This window comes from Dendropsophus ebraccatus, chromosome 4 (assembly GCF_027789765.1).
Source record: "Dendropsophus ebraccatus isolate aDenEbr1 chromosome 4, aDenEbr1.pat, whole genome shotgun sequence".
In the NCBI taxonomy this organism is placed as follows: domain Eukaryota; kingdom Metazoa; phylum Chordata; class Amphibia; order Anura; family Hylidae; genus Dendropsophus; species Dendropsophus ebraccatus.
In genome coordinates, this window is record NC_091457.1 from 141918795 (window position 1) to 141935662 (window position 16868).

General features: G+C 44.7%; 1 protein-coding gene across 2 annotated transcripts in view; it reads right to left on the minus strand.

The window, feature by feature from the left end:
- The window catches only part of KCNJ4 (potassium inwardly rectifying channel subfamily J member 4), a 30023-nt gene extending 14058 nt beyond the window's left edge, over positions 1-15965 (minus strand). Inside the window, exon 1 of one of the 2 annotated variants that reach the window (XM_069968897.1) lies at positions 15916-15965. In XM_069968897.1, the coding sequence (XP_069824998.1) occupies positions 15916-15941 (26 nt within the window). In that variant the 5' untranslated portion in view covers positions 15942-15965. Of the gene's footprint in view, positions 1-9747; positions 9815-15915 lie in introns of those variants that run through there. The other variant, XM_069968898.1, reaches the window with a different exon arrangement.
- Between the last annotated feature and the right edge of the window lie 903 nt (positions 15966-16868).

Genomic DNA, 16868 nt, shown 5'->3' on the forward strand with positions numbered 1-16868 from the left:
TGGGCCCGGAGAAGCACTATATGTGAGGGGTAGGCCCTGAGAAGCACTATATGTGAGGGGTGGGCCCTGAGCAGCACTATATGTGAGGAGTGGGCCCTGAGCAGAATTATATGTGAGGGGTGGGCCCTGAGAAGCACTATATGTGAGGGGTGGGCCCTGAGCAGCACTATATGTGAGGAGTGGGCTCTGAGCAGCACTTTATGTGAAGGGTGGGCCCTGAGCAGCACTATATGTGAGGGGTGGGCCCTGAGCAGCACTATATGTGAGGAGTGGGCCCTGAGCAGCACTATATGTGAGGGGTGGGCCCTGAGAAGCACTATATGTGAGGAGTGGGCCCTGAGGAGCACTATATGTGAGGAGTGGGCCCTGAGGAGCCCTATATGTGAGGAGTGGGCCCTGAGCAGAATTATATGTGAGGGGTGGGCCCTGAGAAGCACTATATGTGAGGGGTGGGCCCTGAGAAGCACTATATGTGAGGGGTGGGCCCTGAGCAGCACTATATGTGAGGAGTGGGCCCTGAACAGAATTATATGTGAGGGGTGGGCCCTGAGAAGCACTATATGTGAGGGGTGGGCCCTGAGAAGCACTATATGTGAGGGGTGGGCCCTGAGAAGCACTATATGTGAGGAGTGGGCCCTGAGGAGCACTATATGTGAGGAGTGGGCCCTGAGCAGCACTATATGTGAGGGGTAGCAACAGTTTATGTGAACCATGTGAAGGGGCTAAGCCATACCTCCCAACTGTCCCGGATCTGGAGGGACATTACCGATTTTGGGGTCATGTCCCTCCGTCCCGGTACAGCCCCCATGTGTCCCGCCGCCCCCCGCACCTCACTTACACTGGCAGAGCAGGAGACATCGGCTTCCTGCTCTGCAAAGACTCTTGTGGCCGAAGGCGTCATTCTGCCTCCGGTCACAAGAGGCCGCTCTCTCCCCCATAGCTCCTGCCAGGGCCGGATTATCACAGCTCTGTGGTGCGCCCCCTATACAGTATCAATACCTGGCAGTGAGAGCTGGTGCCGGAGGAGGAGGCTGCCGGGGTCCAGGAAGGGGGCAGAACACATGACCTGCATCACCAGGGAGAGAAGAGCAGTGGTGAGTGCTCCGGGGAGGGGGTGTCTGGGGGTTCTGTCAGGTGTCCCTCAGCAGTACATGGAGCTTATCCCCCCTCCTTCCCCTGCACTCAGTGCCCCTGGGCTTGTTCCCCTGAACCTGCTGCTCTCTCTCCCTCTCTCTCTCTATCCCATCTATCTATCTATCTCCTATCTATCTATCTATCTATCTATCTATCTATCTATCTATCTATCTATCTATCCCATCTATCTATCTATCTATCTATCTATCTATCTATCTATCTATCTATCTATCTATCTATCTATCTATCTACAGTATCTATCTCCTATCTATCTATCTATCTATCTATCTATCTATCTATCTATCTATCTATCTATCTATCTATCTATCTATCTATCTCCTATCTATCTATCTATCTATCTATCTATCTATCTATCTATCTATCCCATCTATCTATCTATCTATCTATCTATCTATCTAGGAGATAGATGATAGATAAATAAATAGATAGATAGATAGATAGATAGGAGATAGATAGGAGATAGATAGATAGAAGATAGATAGAAGATAGATAGATATATAGATAGATAGGAGATAGATAGATAAATAGATAGATAGATAGGAGATACGATAGATAGATAGATAGATAGCAGTAGTGGAGTATAATAGGGGCGTTCCGGGCGGCAGCCCGTGGCCCTGAGCTCTTGGGGGCCCATGACCACCCAAAAAGACTTATACTTTCAGTGGTGTACTGTCTCCTGGCTACACTTCCGCCATGATTTGCAAAAATCACAGTTTTTTTTATGGCAATTTTGCACAAATCAGGACATCATGACATTATCTATCCTGTACTATGAACGCCAGGCTAGTGCCGCCATAGTTACAGTGGGGTGGGGGGGGGGCCCAGGGTTGGTGAACAGCCCGGGGCCTATGGTAAAGTTTATCCGCCCCTGATAGATAGATAGATAGATAGATAGATAGATAACAAATGTCAGCAGCACAAGCCATGATGTTGGTGCCAGCAAATTAAATCTTGACCAGAGATAGATGTCTATACCATACGGATACTTCACGGCACTCCAACTTCTATGTTGCAAAAGAAGTGTTTATTCCATCAACGTGCAAAGCATTAACAAATAGTGCAGCACAGCAAACAGTCACAAACGTGACGTTTCGGCGAGTTAATCACCATCACCAATCACCATTTTTGAAAATGGCGATCGACTCACCAAAACATCGCGTTTATTACTGATTTAGGGGGCGTGTCTTGGGGTTTAGGGGTGTGTCTTTCGGTGGGGTTAGGGGCGTGTCCATGTCCCTCTTTCCTCTCAGCCAAAGTTGGGAGGTATGGCTAAGCAGTGGTATATGTTAGGGGGAGGAAACACCATATGTTGGGGGCAGCAGTATGTGAGAGAGGTGCCGCAATATATGTGAAGAGGAGAAAGTAGTATGTGTGAAAGTCTACATGGGACAGGCCATGGGGAGTAGTGTACTAATTTGGGGTGGGGGTGACCTTGGTCTGGTCAAAACTAGTTATGCAATTTGGCCGGGAGACGGTTATTTTATTATTATACTCCTGCTATGATCTCTGTCCCCATCCTGTTATATCAAGAGCACAGTATTTGGGGGTATTGGGAAGCAATGAAAGTGCAGTAGTGGGGGCACAACTGGCAGTAGTAGGCACAGTACCGGCAGTGGGCACACAGAGTAAATGAGGGGAGTTGTGTTTCTATAAGGGGTGGGGAAGGCTGCATAATGTGTGAGTCATTGCATTTAATAGTCCTACATTCTGTGACTATGTCTTATCTGATCATTATTAGATGGCCATCTGTGAACAAAATCTGATCTCTGTCATCGACCCGCACCTAGAGAGCCTTCACCAGGGGTGAGCAGTCATGTGACCGGGTCACACTAACGATTCCTGGACCTTCTGTGCAACCTTTTATAGCAAACAGCTGTGGGCTGCACATCCCCCTATTACATGGGGGGGGGGGAGCGGCTAATGATATCTTGGTATGCCATAATGGCCTGATTTCTAGACCTATTATGCAGGGCCCTTACCGACCAACGACGATTTGAGAACATGTTGAAAGATCACAATAAACGGTTTCTCCCTCGTTGATTGATCGTTCGCTGTGTTTACACGAGCCGATTATCGCTCAAATGCCATCGTTATAGTGAAAATTCGAACGATAATCTCTCCTTGTAAACGCAGCATTAGACCTTATACATGTCTATAATACAGACTGGGTTTAGGGTCCGTATTGTTTCACGTGTTTAAATAAAGAAAAAATTCACTATAGAATTTATATTTGGACCCTATGAAATGTTTGTGTTATTGCTTTAGATGAGTTTACCACAGAAAATATGATCACCTATGGAACAAGTAATAGATAATATAGCATTTATATGTTGTGGCACATGATGTAATGACATAAGAAGAAAAATTACATGGATCCCTCCCCAAAAAGTGTTCTCTTGTTCCTTTTGCTATCCTGGAGCATTCAGGTGAGTGGTAATACAGTGCCATAGAGGAAAGACATCAGCAATGGTGCAGTGTGCAAGCATTTTGCAGCCAGAAGTTTGGGTGTACATGGAGACCACCACGCCAGGTCAGTAATGTGTACGACCCCAGTTGGATCAGAATGTGGGTTGCGCGCAGTACCAACCCAGCGTGGTCACTTCAATGGATATCCAAACTTTCAGCTGCAAATGGATTGCGTGCAACAGTGTGGCAGGTATACTTTAAAGGGTTACTCCAGAAAAAAAAAAGTTTCCAGATCAACTAGTGCCAGAAAGTGCCAGAGACTTGTAATTTACTTCTATTAAAAAAATCTTAGGTCTTCTAGTACTTATCAGCTGCTGGATGTCCTGCAGGAAGTGGTGTATTCTTTCAAGTCTGGAGAACAGTTTTCTTTGGGGATTTCCTACAGCTCTGGACAGTTCCTGTCACGGACCGAGGTGGCAGCAGAGAGCACTGTGTCAGACTACAGAGAATACACCACTTCCTGCAGGACATACAGTAGCTGGTAAGAACTGGAATACTTGAGATTTTTAAATAGAAGAAAATTACAAAATGTCTGGCACTTTCTGTCAACAGTTAATGTGAAAGAAAAGTAGTGATTTTCCATCAAACCCCTATCTCCAATGAGAGCCTTATACACCTTATACTGATTGCTGAACCAGTCAGCAGCAACAGCTACAGATGACTAAAGTATATAGTGTATGGGGACCTTAAGAGAAGCAATTGTCACTGCCTATCAATCTGGGAAGGGTTATAAGGTCTTTTACAAACTATCTACAGCTTGAAAGGCTCCGCACGGAACATGGACATGGAATGCCTGTAACGGACTCTCCCCCGCCTGGGCAGCATCTGTGATAAGATGCTGGGAGCGGGGAAACTGTACAGATATGCGCCGCACTGTAATGAATCAGCCATGCAGCGCTTTCATTACAGCGCGGCGCATATCTGTACAGTTCCCCCACTCCCAGCATCTTATCACAGATGCTGCCCAGGCTGGGGAGAGTCCGTTACAGGCATTCCAAGTCCGTGTTCCGTGCGGAACAGGGAACATGTGAATGCAGCTTTAGCGTTCCCAAGATACTAAAGTAGAAATATTGGGCCATAATACACAGCACTATGTTTGACAAAATGCAAATAGGGCATAGTAGCACAAACACCTTATACCAGCCATCCAGCATGGTGGTTACAGCGGAGCTGGTCACCTTGCAGTCATCCATGTCGACCATGAACTCCTCTGTATACCAAAGTATTCTAAAAATCAAATGTGAAGCCATCTAAAATAGGTTATATAATAAAACAATGATCTTAAATAGTACCTGTCACAAAGTAAACTAGACCCAATTGGCATACGTGCCATTTGCCGGCGGAAGTTTGGGTATCCATGGCCAGGTTGGATCCGAATGTGGGTCTCGCACAGTATTAACCCGGTGTTGGATACTTAAGCGTGGGAAATGGAATTCATACTATTCGGGTTCAGCATACTTCTTGACAGGTAAGGAATATGTCACTAGGGTTATGCCACCTTAACTGGGGGCAGCAAAAGATAGTGACATAAATACTGAACAGATCGTTGTATTACTGACATCATTCTGTTCAGCCATTCTCCTAATATGCAGGAGAATAGCTTCTCATAAATATCCTCATGCACATAATGGAGAGGACTACTTATTGTTCATGTTATTCAGGAGGATATCTCTGGATCAGCTGCACAGAACAGCTTCTCTGTCACTAGTTAATGCTACCCTTAGGACACCATAAACTTACGGACATCTACGGAGTCTCTTTAAGCACACTAGTAAATGTACAACAGAAAAAATGTAAAAGAAAAAGAATCAAGGTGTTGCAATGGCCTAGACAAGTCCAGACCTCGTCTGTCACAACTAGAGATGAATGAACCTCAAACATGCTTGGGTTTGTCTGAACTTGAGCATGTGGTGTTTGATTTCCGGTGGCTGAAGAAGTTTGATGCAGCCATAGGGAGTCCAAGAAAACATGGATAAAGCCTATGACCTGTGGCAGTATCCATGTGTGGTGCCCCAATACAGGCACCTAAACTTATGTTACACCTGAGTAAGGTAACTCCCTCTGGTTTACACAAGTGGGATGAAGTATCCACTGTAGTTAGTGATTTTCCCACTAGTTGTCACTACTGTGTCTGTTAGCCTATTCTATGCACAGCTGAAGTATACCAAGGGTTAACTATTGTGTGTGTATTGTATTGTGTTGTCCTTTACCCATTCACAGGTGCAGATGCTTTCCCTCCTTCTTGTAGCCTATCTTCTTCTCTCTCTCTGCACACACACAGCCCACCAATCACAGACAGGGTTAGACAGACCCCTGTAGGAGGGACTGGGAGGAGTTGATTAGTTAGTTGTAGTAGTTGGTTGGAGTTGGAGTGAGTTGTCGTCTGACAAGGACACGACTAAGCAACCACAGTTCTTTCTCATGAGCAACAGAACCATTTTGCAGTGCTAGAACTCTACAGGTGGAGAAAAGTCACACAGGGAACACCTTGTCTACGCCAGGAACCTCTCTACAAAGTGCAGGGCAGTTACCTCAGCAGTCATAGGAACTGACCCCAGTGGAACAAAGGTACGGAAAGTCTATGTATTCCACTGCGCAGTGCCAGATGACTGGAAAGTCTTGGAAGTCTGCTTAGCCCAGATAAGGCCTGGGGCTCATATTACCCACTTAGGATGGGTAGCCCGCAACTAGCGGGCAAAAGGCGGTTAGACTAGAGTTCATCCCTGAGTATGAGTATTCTCTTTTTCTCTTCTACACACCTTTACTGTTCAGGGGCGTATTAACTTTTCCATAGGCCCCGGCCTGTTCACTAAGTCTGGGCCCCCCATCCCACTGTGACTATGGCAGCACTAGTGTGGTGTTCATAGTACGAGATAAATAATATCATGATGTCCTAATTTGTGCAAAATTACAGTAAAAAAGCAGCGATTTTTTGCAAATCATGGCAGAACTGTAGCCAGGAGACAATACTCTACTGAAAGTAAAAGTCTTTCTGGGTTGCCATGGGCCCCCAGGAGCTCAGGGCCCCGGGCTACCACCTGAAATGGACCTATTATAATCCACTACTGCTACTGTTCCAGGCAGAGTACACTTCTACATTGGACAAGGCCCCTCAGGTAACCCCTCTCCTCTCTCTACTGTAAAGTTCTTTCTTCTTCAAAGCAATTTGTGTCTACCTCAACAACAAGCACCTGAGTCACTTGCTAGATTGTATTCTTTTTGTATTGCACTAGACTGTATTCCTACCAAAGTACTTTCCTTGAACTGCACTACGTACTCTCAAGTAAACTGTTCTTTTATTTGAAAGCATTGGACTCTGGCCTATTCCTCGTGCACCCATACACACCGGTACACTTGGGTTATCCTTTTGTACTGTGCTGCTGCGGTGGCAAACTGTCCGGGGTGAGTCCTACACCACTCCAGGCTACAGTGACAAGTTCCCAAGTGACCCTAGACCCACTTGTGGTGGTTGGTCAGAGTATAGCTCAGCCAATGGTTGTACTATTGTCACGCCAGTGCCAGTTGGGCACACAGGTATGGAGCCACACCTGCTTAGTTTAAAGTGGCGAGATATACCCTTTCCCCTGTGGTCGGTGACCTTCTGGGCTGTGAGGGGGTCCCTTGGGTACTTATCACGATGGTCCGGAGTGGAGTTGTGACCCACCCATGACTGTGTAGGTGCAGAACAATAATCACTGAGTCCTGTTGTCATAAATAGAATCTTCTTTACTGTGAGAATACTTTGTACAATAGCTGATCATAGACTGTAGATGGAACAGAATGGAATCTGCGCTAAGAGCCTTTAGAGTAGAAGAGCTAAGCTGACTTGGTTTCATGCTGAGAGTGAGCTGAGAACAGTATAAAGGAGTTTGTCCTGCAAGTTCAGAGTAGTGGAGAGGAGTTTGTGCTGAAAGTCCCAACCCAGGATAGATGTCCCAACCCATGTGCTCTGCCGGAACTTTAGAAGAAGAAGAAGTAGAATACTGAAGAATACTTGAAAGTATAAAGATACTTGTGCCTGTGTTTCGACCTTTGTTGTCGCTGTATCACCTGTTGCCCTACAGTGTCAGGTGACCCGTCCTATTAGGGTGATACAAGCCCCAGACCTTGTTACCTGAGTTGAGCAAGGTGGCCACTGTCGTGCTCTTTCAGAAGTGTTCACGGCGTGGGTTGGGGTGTTCTCTGACTTGTCCTCTCCCAAGTAGCTTAGCAATGCATACTAGGAATAGGTGTAGCTTTTATAGAAAAAGTCTCTGGGTCTCTCATGTGTGTCTATCCTCTACCACACAAAAGACTACACTGGACCAACTGGAGGGGGGACCTGGCAGTGCCAGGGCCCAGCTGGACTACAGCAGGGACCGTCTTGTCTTGCGTCCTCTCTCCACCAAGACTTGGGTAAGACTCACTAAGTGTGGCGTGCACTTCCTCTCCCCATGTGACAACTTCCTACAGGAGGTGTAATGTCCCCTGTGAGTGGTGGAGAAGAAAGTGTAAAGAAAAAAGGCGCATAGAGATAGGTGAAGAAAAAGAACAGCTTTCATTGGTGCGCAGATTACAACAAACAATAACCCCTTGTTCACTACAGCTGTGCAATGCATAAGTGCATCTACAGATAACAGCGACATCTTGTGATAAAATGTAGGTACTACTTCATTACCCCGTTTACTTGAAGTACACAATTTTTGTGAGGGGTGTAAAAACTAATAACACCCATGGTGGGAGACCACACACTCAGCTACCACACCACTGCACCAGCTGACCCGGCAGGGAGCCCACCAAAAACTCCCCTTAGGCCCGCGCATCACTCATGTTTTTCAGGCAGTCTCAGGGCTGCATCCAACTTCTTCATCTTCATAGACATAAATGAAGTGGTGTTCAACTTGCTGTCCTAATTCATAACAAGTACTCTGGGCCCTATTCTGGAGTTTGCTTTGGTTAGACCTCCCATCATCTGACACTTATCCTTTATTCTCTGGATAGGGGATATGTTATTTTAACTCAGGAAAATAAGCCCTTTAGTAAACTTGTCAAACTGTCTTCTACAATGGATGGAAATATGGTCTCTTATATAGCAGTGCAATAGCTGAAATGGCAGCAACATGGCAGTCATGCAGTAGCGGAGTATAACAGGTCAGTTTCGGGCGGGCCCTGAGCTCCTGGGGGGCCCATGGCCACCCAAAAAGACATACTTTCAGTGGTGTATTGTTTCCTGGCTAAAGTTCTGCCATGATTTACAAAAAAATTGCTGCTTTTGCACAAATCAGGGCATCATGACACTATCTATCCTGTACTCTTAGCACCACGCTAGTGTTACCATAGTTACAGTGGAGTGCGGGGCCCAGGCTTGGTGAACAGCCCAGGGCCTATCGTAAAGTTAATCCGCCCCAGCAGTCATGATATGTCTAGGCCCATCTGGAATCCCTGAAAGGTCCTAAATGTGCAATAGGGTACTTACACAACTTTGCCCCCAAGTCTCTCGAACATCCTCTGTAACTTGGCATACCTTCATCATGTAGAGATATTGCTCCAAGTACTGTAGTAGTGGATGGTGAGGCCTAGCTAATGGATGATGAGCTATAAGCTACTCCTCACCCTTCATCAGTCTAAGCTAGTCATTAGATGTCAAAAAGCAACACTGCAGTTGTGCCTGCTTATACATGCAGCGATACCAAAGCCTACATACTTTGAGGAGACAAAAAAGTTGCATTAACCTAGTAAAAGCTTTATTTGCCCCTAACAAAGACATGGGGGGAGATTTATCAAAGGGTGTAAAATTTAGACTGGTGCAAACTGCCCACAGCAACCAATCACAGCTCCTCTTTTATTTTACCAGAGCTGGAAGCTTAGCTGTTTGCAGTTTGCACCAGTCTAAATTTTACACCCTTTGATAAATCTCCCCCATAGTGACCAGTAGAAATGAACGCAATTCGAACATGCTCGAGTCCGATCGTTCAGTATTTGAATGCCGACGGCTGAAGAAGTTGGATACAGCCCTAGGGAGTTTGGGAAAGCATGGATACGGCCTATGATTTTCATTGTTTTCTATGAGGAACCTCAGCATCATTATGGTGTATTCTGTATTCTGAACCCTCACACTGTGACATGACACAATTGGAGGAGACTAACCACTTTTCCCAAGATCTACATGTTATGTAACACAGGATCCTATTTTTTGCTCTCGGAGGCTTTATCAAGAACCATCTGTGACTGTTCTACACTCAGCACAACTCAGTTGCCACGGTAACCTGCGGTCCTGGTGGCGTCTAACAGGAGCTCAGGGCTGTAATTTCAACATCAGTTGCAGGCAGGGACACGGCGGGGGACCCAAATGCACCTTCTTCTATCATCCCTCAACTTCCTGGCCCACGCAACCCTGACTCACCCCTATCTACAGGCAATGGCAGAGGAGAGTGATGTCACCTTATGACATCATCATGGGATATGAGTTCTATATAGGCCTCTTGGAATATTCCAAACCTGTTCTCTCTGAAGTTTAAAGTTGCTTATAGTTATTAGTCTTATGCTGCAGTCTCTTCTACTTCTGCTGCTAGTAAAAACTCCCCCATCTAGAAAGGTATATGTCCGAGACACCAGCGAAGTGCTGCTCCAGGGAGTGAGGATAGGTAATACTTTTCCTGGATGGTCCCTTTAACATTTGGATTTGGTTGCCTGTAGAATGGCCTAGATAATTATAGTAGGTGTAAAATGTGGCTCGGATATTAAGGCCTAGATTAAACCCTCATTTCGACAGTCCTGAGAGTAATGGGTTGGGTCAGGTTAAGACCCACAAACCGATTATTGGTCGTATTTGGCCGATTACCAGCTGTCAAGGGCACGAATGTTGGCTGATCATTGTGTTTGAACACTTTCCGTGTATCAGAAGTGGTGGCAGCAGACCGCCGCTATCTTCTATGGGCCACCCGGACGTTTGAAAGAGCTTTCTGGCAGCCCCTCCGGCAGCTTTGCGTGGCCCCCCTCGCTCCTCTCCGCTCACTGTTAGTACGTGTAATAGCACTGACAGCGAGCGGGAACAAGGACAGTTCGGCGTTCGCTTGCTCATTAATATCAGACCGTGTAATAGGGCCCTTACCTTTCCTGTCAGTGCTGGGAAGAAATCTGTAAGCAGGCCTCAGGTAGTCTATGGGGCAGTATTTAGGCAGGAAAATATGTAGGGGGCCAGGGATAATATAATAATTGGGCATCCTGCAGGGACTGCGGTGGACATGTCAGTAAAGTATACTTACCTGTCCTACTCCCCGGCCTCTGTGGATCTGGGGCCTGTCAGTGTTTTGAAAACATCCAATGACTTGATGCTCCCACTAGAAATGATCATTCACTATAGAGTCTATGCTGACCAGTCATTTGCAGAGGCAGCAGAACATCACAGGAAGTTGTTAAAAAAAAAGAAAAAAAAGAAAATGACAGCGTCGGAGAGAGTAGGCCATCTGGCAGCAGCAGGTGAGCAGGACAGGTAAGTATACTTGTCTACTGCAGCTCTGGCGGGATGCACAATTATCATATTATCCTAGATAACCCCTTTAACTCTTAAAAAATAAAAAATCAAGTATTGCAATGTGTGAAATCTTGCCATTTCATACTCGTCAGCTTTCTACAGCTGGGAGCCATTACTAGTAGCTGGAGTAGAACAATCTCTGTGCTGGCTATTCAAAATGGAACAATCATTTAAACAAAGTCGTGACATGTCATGACTTGTCCAGCAAAGCGGTGGCGATCCAGCCGGCGCAGGGGGCTGCGGATGAGCAGGGGGCCGGGCTGCGAGCATGGGGCCGGGCGGCAGGCGGCCAGACTATCGCGTGACGACTGTTTACACGAAACGATCGGCGAATTTTTTGCGAACGACGATTTAAGAACATGTTAAAAGATCAAAATGAACGATTTATCGATCATTCACCGCGTTTACACGTACGATTATCGTTCGAATTTGATCGTTATCGCGAAAATTCGCCCGATAATCGTTCCGTGTAAACGTAGCATAACTCAGTTCTATTGAAAAGAATGGAGCTTAATTGCAAACCACACCTGAACTGGTGAAAAGAGTGGTGCTGTGTCTGAAAGAAAGTGGCCATGTTTTTGTAGCGTTGGATAAGCCCTTTAAGGGTACAAACACACACCGCATACGCAGCGTATTTTCTGCTGCGATAAGCAGCAGATTAGATCTAAATAACTGAACACAGCATCAAATCTGCACCATCAAATCTGCTGCAGATCTGCTGCGTATCTGCTGCGTATACGGTGTGTGTGTTTGTACCCAAAAGGGGTTTTCCTATCCTTTGGGAAGGCCACCAATATCAGATTGGTGGTGGACTGATTCTGTGTCCAATAGAATAGCTTAAGCCCCTATTGCACGGGGCGGCATAGAGGAGCAAACGAGCGCTGTCAGTACTTGTTTGTTCCTCGTCCCCCGCTCACTGCTGCCGCTATTACAAGTGGCGGCAGTAAGCAGGTGAGTGGAGGGGAGGCCATGGGAAGGTGCGGGGGGCTGCCCAGGTGATCGACAGATCGTCCGGGCAGCCCATAGAGGATAGGGGAGCTGCTGCCTCCGCTCCTATTCCACGGAGCGATGGCAGTAGATCGCTGTTAACATGTTGAAAGACAAACGACAGCAACGATCAGCCGACATCATAGATGTCGGCTGATCGTTGCCTTCTATTACACGGAACGACATAGTCCGTAACAGCCAATATCAGCTAAATACAGCTGATAATCGTTCCGTGTAATAGGGCCTTTACTGCAATTTACAGCTGCTATAAAATGTACAGAGCTGGTACTAAAGAGCACACCTAAGCACTGCAGCCCCTTCAATCAGCTAATTGAGCTACGAAAAAAGGTACCATAGACTTATTGCACAAAGTCACATCCTAATCAAGGCAGTACTTGTCTCAAGACACTGGAGAGCCAATGCCAAGAGTGGCAGGTTACAATGGTCAGCATTCTCTGCTAAAAAAAGAAAATGCCCCCACTTTCCACCCCACTTTTTAAAAAAATGAATAGAAGTTGGCCTGAAAGAGCCCGGACGTAGACTGGAGAACTCACCGCCATGTTTCCTTTCTGAAGACAGAAAGATCGAGAGTGGGAAAGAAGCTGGGGTCTAAGATCACCAGGGTGTTCTAACTCACCTTATCCACCCATGTAAAAGAGGAGAATCCCATGAGGAGAGGTGCAGTCTGAAGAGATGGGGGTATTCATGGAGACTAGTCTATGAAATTAAGAGGGCCATCATTATTATGGAAAATTTTCCTGTTTAGTGTAAATAAGGCTCAATATATAAAATATATAACATTTCTTGTTCTAAGCACAGTTGCAGGTGCCATGGGTTAACTGTTGCCACATGTTGTGTTTTCCAACTTTTACAGGTGCAGGCCTTTTCCCCTCTTCTTTCACTTTATTATCTCTCTTCTTTCTTCTACACACACAGCCCCACCAATCACACACTAACTAAGGTAACCCTATCAAAATGAGTTAGTTCCTGGTAAGAAGATCTTTTAATCAGTAGAGGTGGAGAGAGACAGACACAGAGAACAGTTCCTGCTGCAGTGAAGCCAGGGCCTGGCTCAGGCCAGGATCCTAGTCAGGGACCTAGAGACTTATTCTTCTTATGTCAGTAACTATCGCTAGCATGCAGTGCTAGACCCTCAGGAGGGAGGACATCCTCTAAGGAAAACCTTGTCCACGCCAAGAATACTTTCAGCAACACACAGTGCAGCATACCTGGAGTTAGGTTCTGACTCCTGTCTGACAGCTATTCTGTGAAGTCTTGGAAAGTCTGCTCAACCCAGCCAGGGACCTACTAGGGTCCTACCTGCTTAGAGAGGCCTAACTGCTACTGTACATTGGGGCATAAAAGGTCTAAATACTATAGGGGAGCTGCACAGAGGTGCCTAACTACTACATCGGTGCACAGGAGGTCTTTACTATTTGTTGGCCTAAGGGGCCTTAGTACTATGTATGGGCACAGAGGGAATCTACTTACTATATGCGTTTAAGTGGGGAACCTATAAAGTTTCTCTGAGAGATACTGCTGAAAAGAGTCATGGCTAGGGTCAGATGGGAAAGAAAATGGAAAGGGAGACTCCGATTGGAGAGGATGTCACCTTTAAGTCACTAGATAAAAGCCACTGTCATAATTTATACCGTTTGTGTAGCACTGGTATCTACCAATATACAGTATGTCAATGTATAGGGCGATATTGTCTTCATATAGTATAGGATTTCAATATATATATATATATATATATATATACACCCCCACACACAGTTATTGCCATTTTCTCATGTCTGTGACCTCTATCAATCTATCACGGTTCCTTATATTTTCTCAGATTTTCTGATGAGATAAATTATGAAACTTAAATAAATACATTTTGACCCATAAAAATTACACCATCCTACAGAAATGCAAACCCCCGCCACAAGTCATGTATAGGACCTTTTTTCTTTATGTAACCATATGGATGAAAAATATTTCACGAATGTTACTATTTGTTACTGTACAGAGATCACATAGATGTGACCTGCACAGATCTGTATGAATGGATCTAAGTTTAAGTCTATGTTCACACAACGTACTATTTTCTTTTAAAAAGAGGGGTAGTTCTTTTCCAAAATAACGGACGTTCTTTTCATACTGCAATGATTTTGGTTAAAGACAATGGAACAACAGTCGTTGTTTCACAGAACGTATTGAACAACGGCCGTTGTTCAATGTACTTTTTAAAAAATAGTGCATTGTGTGAACATAGCCTTAAGCTGTTGATTTGTATGTATGAGAATAAGATTTTTTCCCCCCATAAATTGACACAGAGCTCTATGTAAAACTGTAAATCTGCAGTAAGGATATAGGATATCAACAGCACTATCTGATCTGTATGACATGGAACTGGTACATGTTTATAATCAGTTCTTAGGTTACTTATAAAAAAAAAAGAGACTAAATGGTCAATACACTTTAGGGAAAAAAATCTGCATGAGTTATTGTGTGTATGTGTGTACATAAAGAATTGCACTATTTCTGACTGTTCAACTTTTTTACCAATTTTCTCATAAGGAGGCTTTTCATCTAAGATATCTAAGTTTTAATTGTTACTAAGCGTCTAGGTAGAGACTAGATGCTATGATGTTTCCCATACACTGTGCAAGGAGATCCTGCTCCTCTCGATCTATTTAACACACCCTCAGAAGCAGCAGCAGCATAGAGAACAAAAAGCAGTATTAAGCAGGGTAATGCTGTGTTTACACGGAGCGATTATCGTTCGAATTTTCGCAATAACGATCGCATTTGAGCTTGTCTAAACACAGCAAACGATTAAGCGACGGGCGAGAAATCGTTCATTTTCATCTTTCAACATGTTCTCAGATCGTCATTGGTGGTTCACTAAAAATTCGCAGATCGCTTGGTGTAAAAAGTCATTCACTGATTTACCCTATGTGTGAGAGAGGCCTAAGCGATGTTAAAACTCTCGCAATAGCGAATTTTGTAAACGATCTCTAGTTCCGTCTAATTGCTGATTGTTATAAAAAACACATTGTGACTTTGAAATCGTTCATCGTTCGATTGGGCGAATTATCGCTCTGTGTAGCATAAGCTGCAAATACAACAGTGGGGTGGAATAAAACACTTACTACAAGCTGCTGGTGCATCCACCTGTTTAGAGCCCTCCTCCACCCTCCCTTCTCCATTGACTTTGTTGAGCATCTGTAACCTGATCTCTCAGTAAGTTCATCTCCTATCTCGTCGGATTTTCAGCCATTCTTTTTAGAATAAACAGTGAATTGGGGGAGGAGGGATGGGGGGCAGAAAGAAGCCTGACAAGTGGACAGATAACCAATACAATATATCAAAATATATATTTATACCCGTAGACATATTTAATTATGAATGTAATTAATAGAAAGCAAACAAAACTTTTTATCCATAGATGAAACAGGCATCTGAAGTGTTATACTGCTATCTGCCTGTTCCATTAGGAAAGACCTGTAAGAAAGTCATGTTATTTTATAATGAAATATAAGAGTGATTAGATTTTAGTACCCAGTGATCAGATTTTAGTACCCACTGCCCACTCTTTTACTCCCATGACCCAAAGGACATGCTAAGGGAGTCGGGATACCTACAGTTGCCTTATCTTGCAACCAAAAAAATTTGGAAATATAAATTATGGGAATCACCCACACAAATTGTATGATTCGGAACAGATGGAGCACATTGTGACTATAGGGATAGTGACTATAGGGATAGTGACTATAGGGATTGTGACTATATGGCTGCGCTCTTACCTGCTGCGAACTGTATCCATTGTCATGTTGATAGTTATATCCAGGAGACAGATATAGAAATCTGTTTGCAGAGTAGACTTCTCCTTAGCTCAGGCCCTCATGGGTGACCATCCAACGCCCATATAAATGCATCACGCCAGCTTAGAAACTTTGGTCCATTGTTAAAGAAGTAATAGATCTACCATCTCTGGGTGTTTGGTAAATGGAAATATAAGAATATTCTTGATCGTCCTTAATCGGGTAGAGACAGAAGAGTTAATCTGAAGTATTTTTCTATTCGGTATTCCAGAGTTCTGCCGATCTATTCCATCCAATCCCGATGCAATGAACTTTTAAAAAAAGCTTTCGATATGAGAGCTGGCATCCTATCAATGGCATCATAATCTCTGTGGCATTATCATAAGAAAGACTTCATCTCTTGACGGGGTAAGAAGTGAGAGTTTCACGGCAGTAAATGATATTCTGTGCGATTCCGTAGCGGTCTTGACATTGGTGATCTCTGGTTATGGGAGAGGACGGCACGTTAACCTGGCAGCAGAGTCTCCGACTGCCCCCCACCTGGGTTGACGAACCACGTTCTCACTGTGGGGAAAAGAAAATAGAAAAATAGCAACAGATAAAAGAAGAAGCAAGCCAAATCCTTCTGAAAACCATCTGCTGTAATGTGCACAGTGGAGAACGCAGGTTATTTATATCTGTTTCTTCATCTTCCAGTTGCATAATAATTCTTGATAGACATTACTGCATATGGATATGGATTTTCAAAGACTGCGATGGAATCAGGAAGTTTAGATTTATATGAAGGCATCTAGGGTTGATAGGGTTAGAGGGTTTTATGGTTTGGCATCAACAGGATAGGGAGAACTATTCTCAAATCTAGGGGAACAGGAGAAACTACACAGAGAACAGATAAATTCCCATTAATACATTTGCATGTACAAAAGTGTCCTACA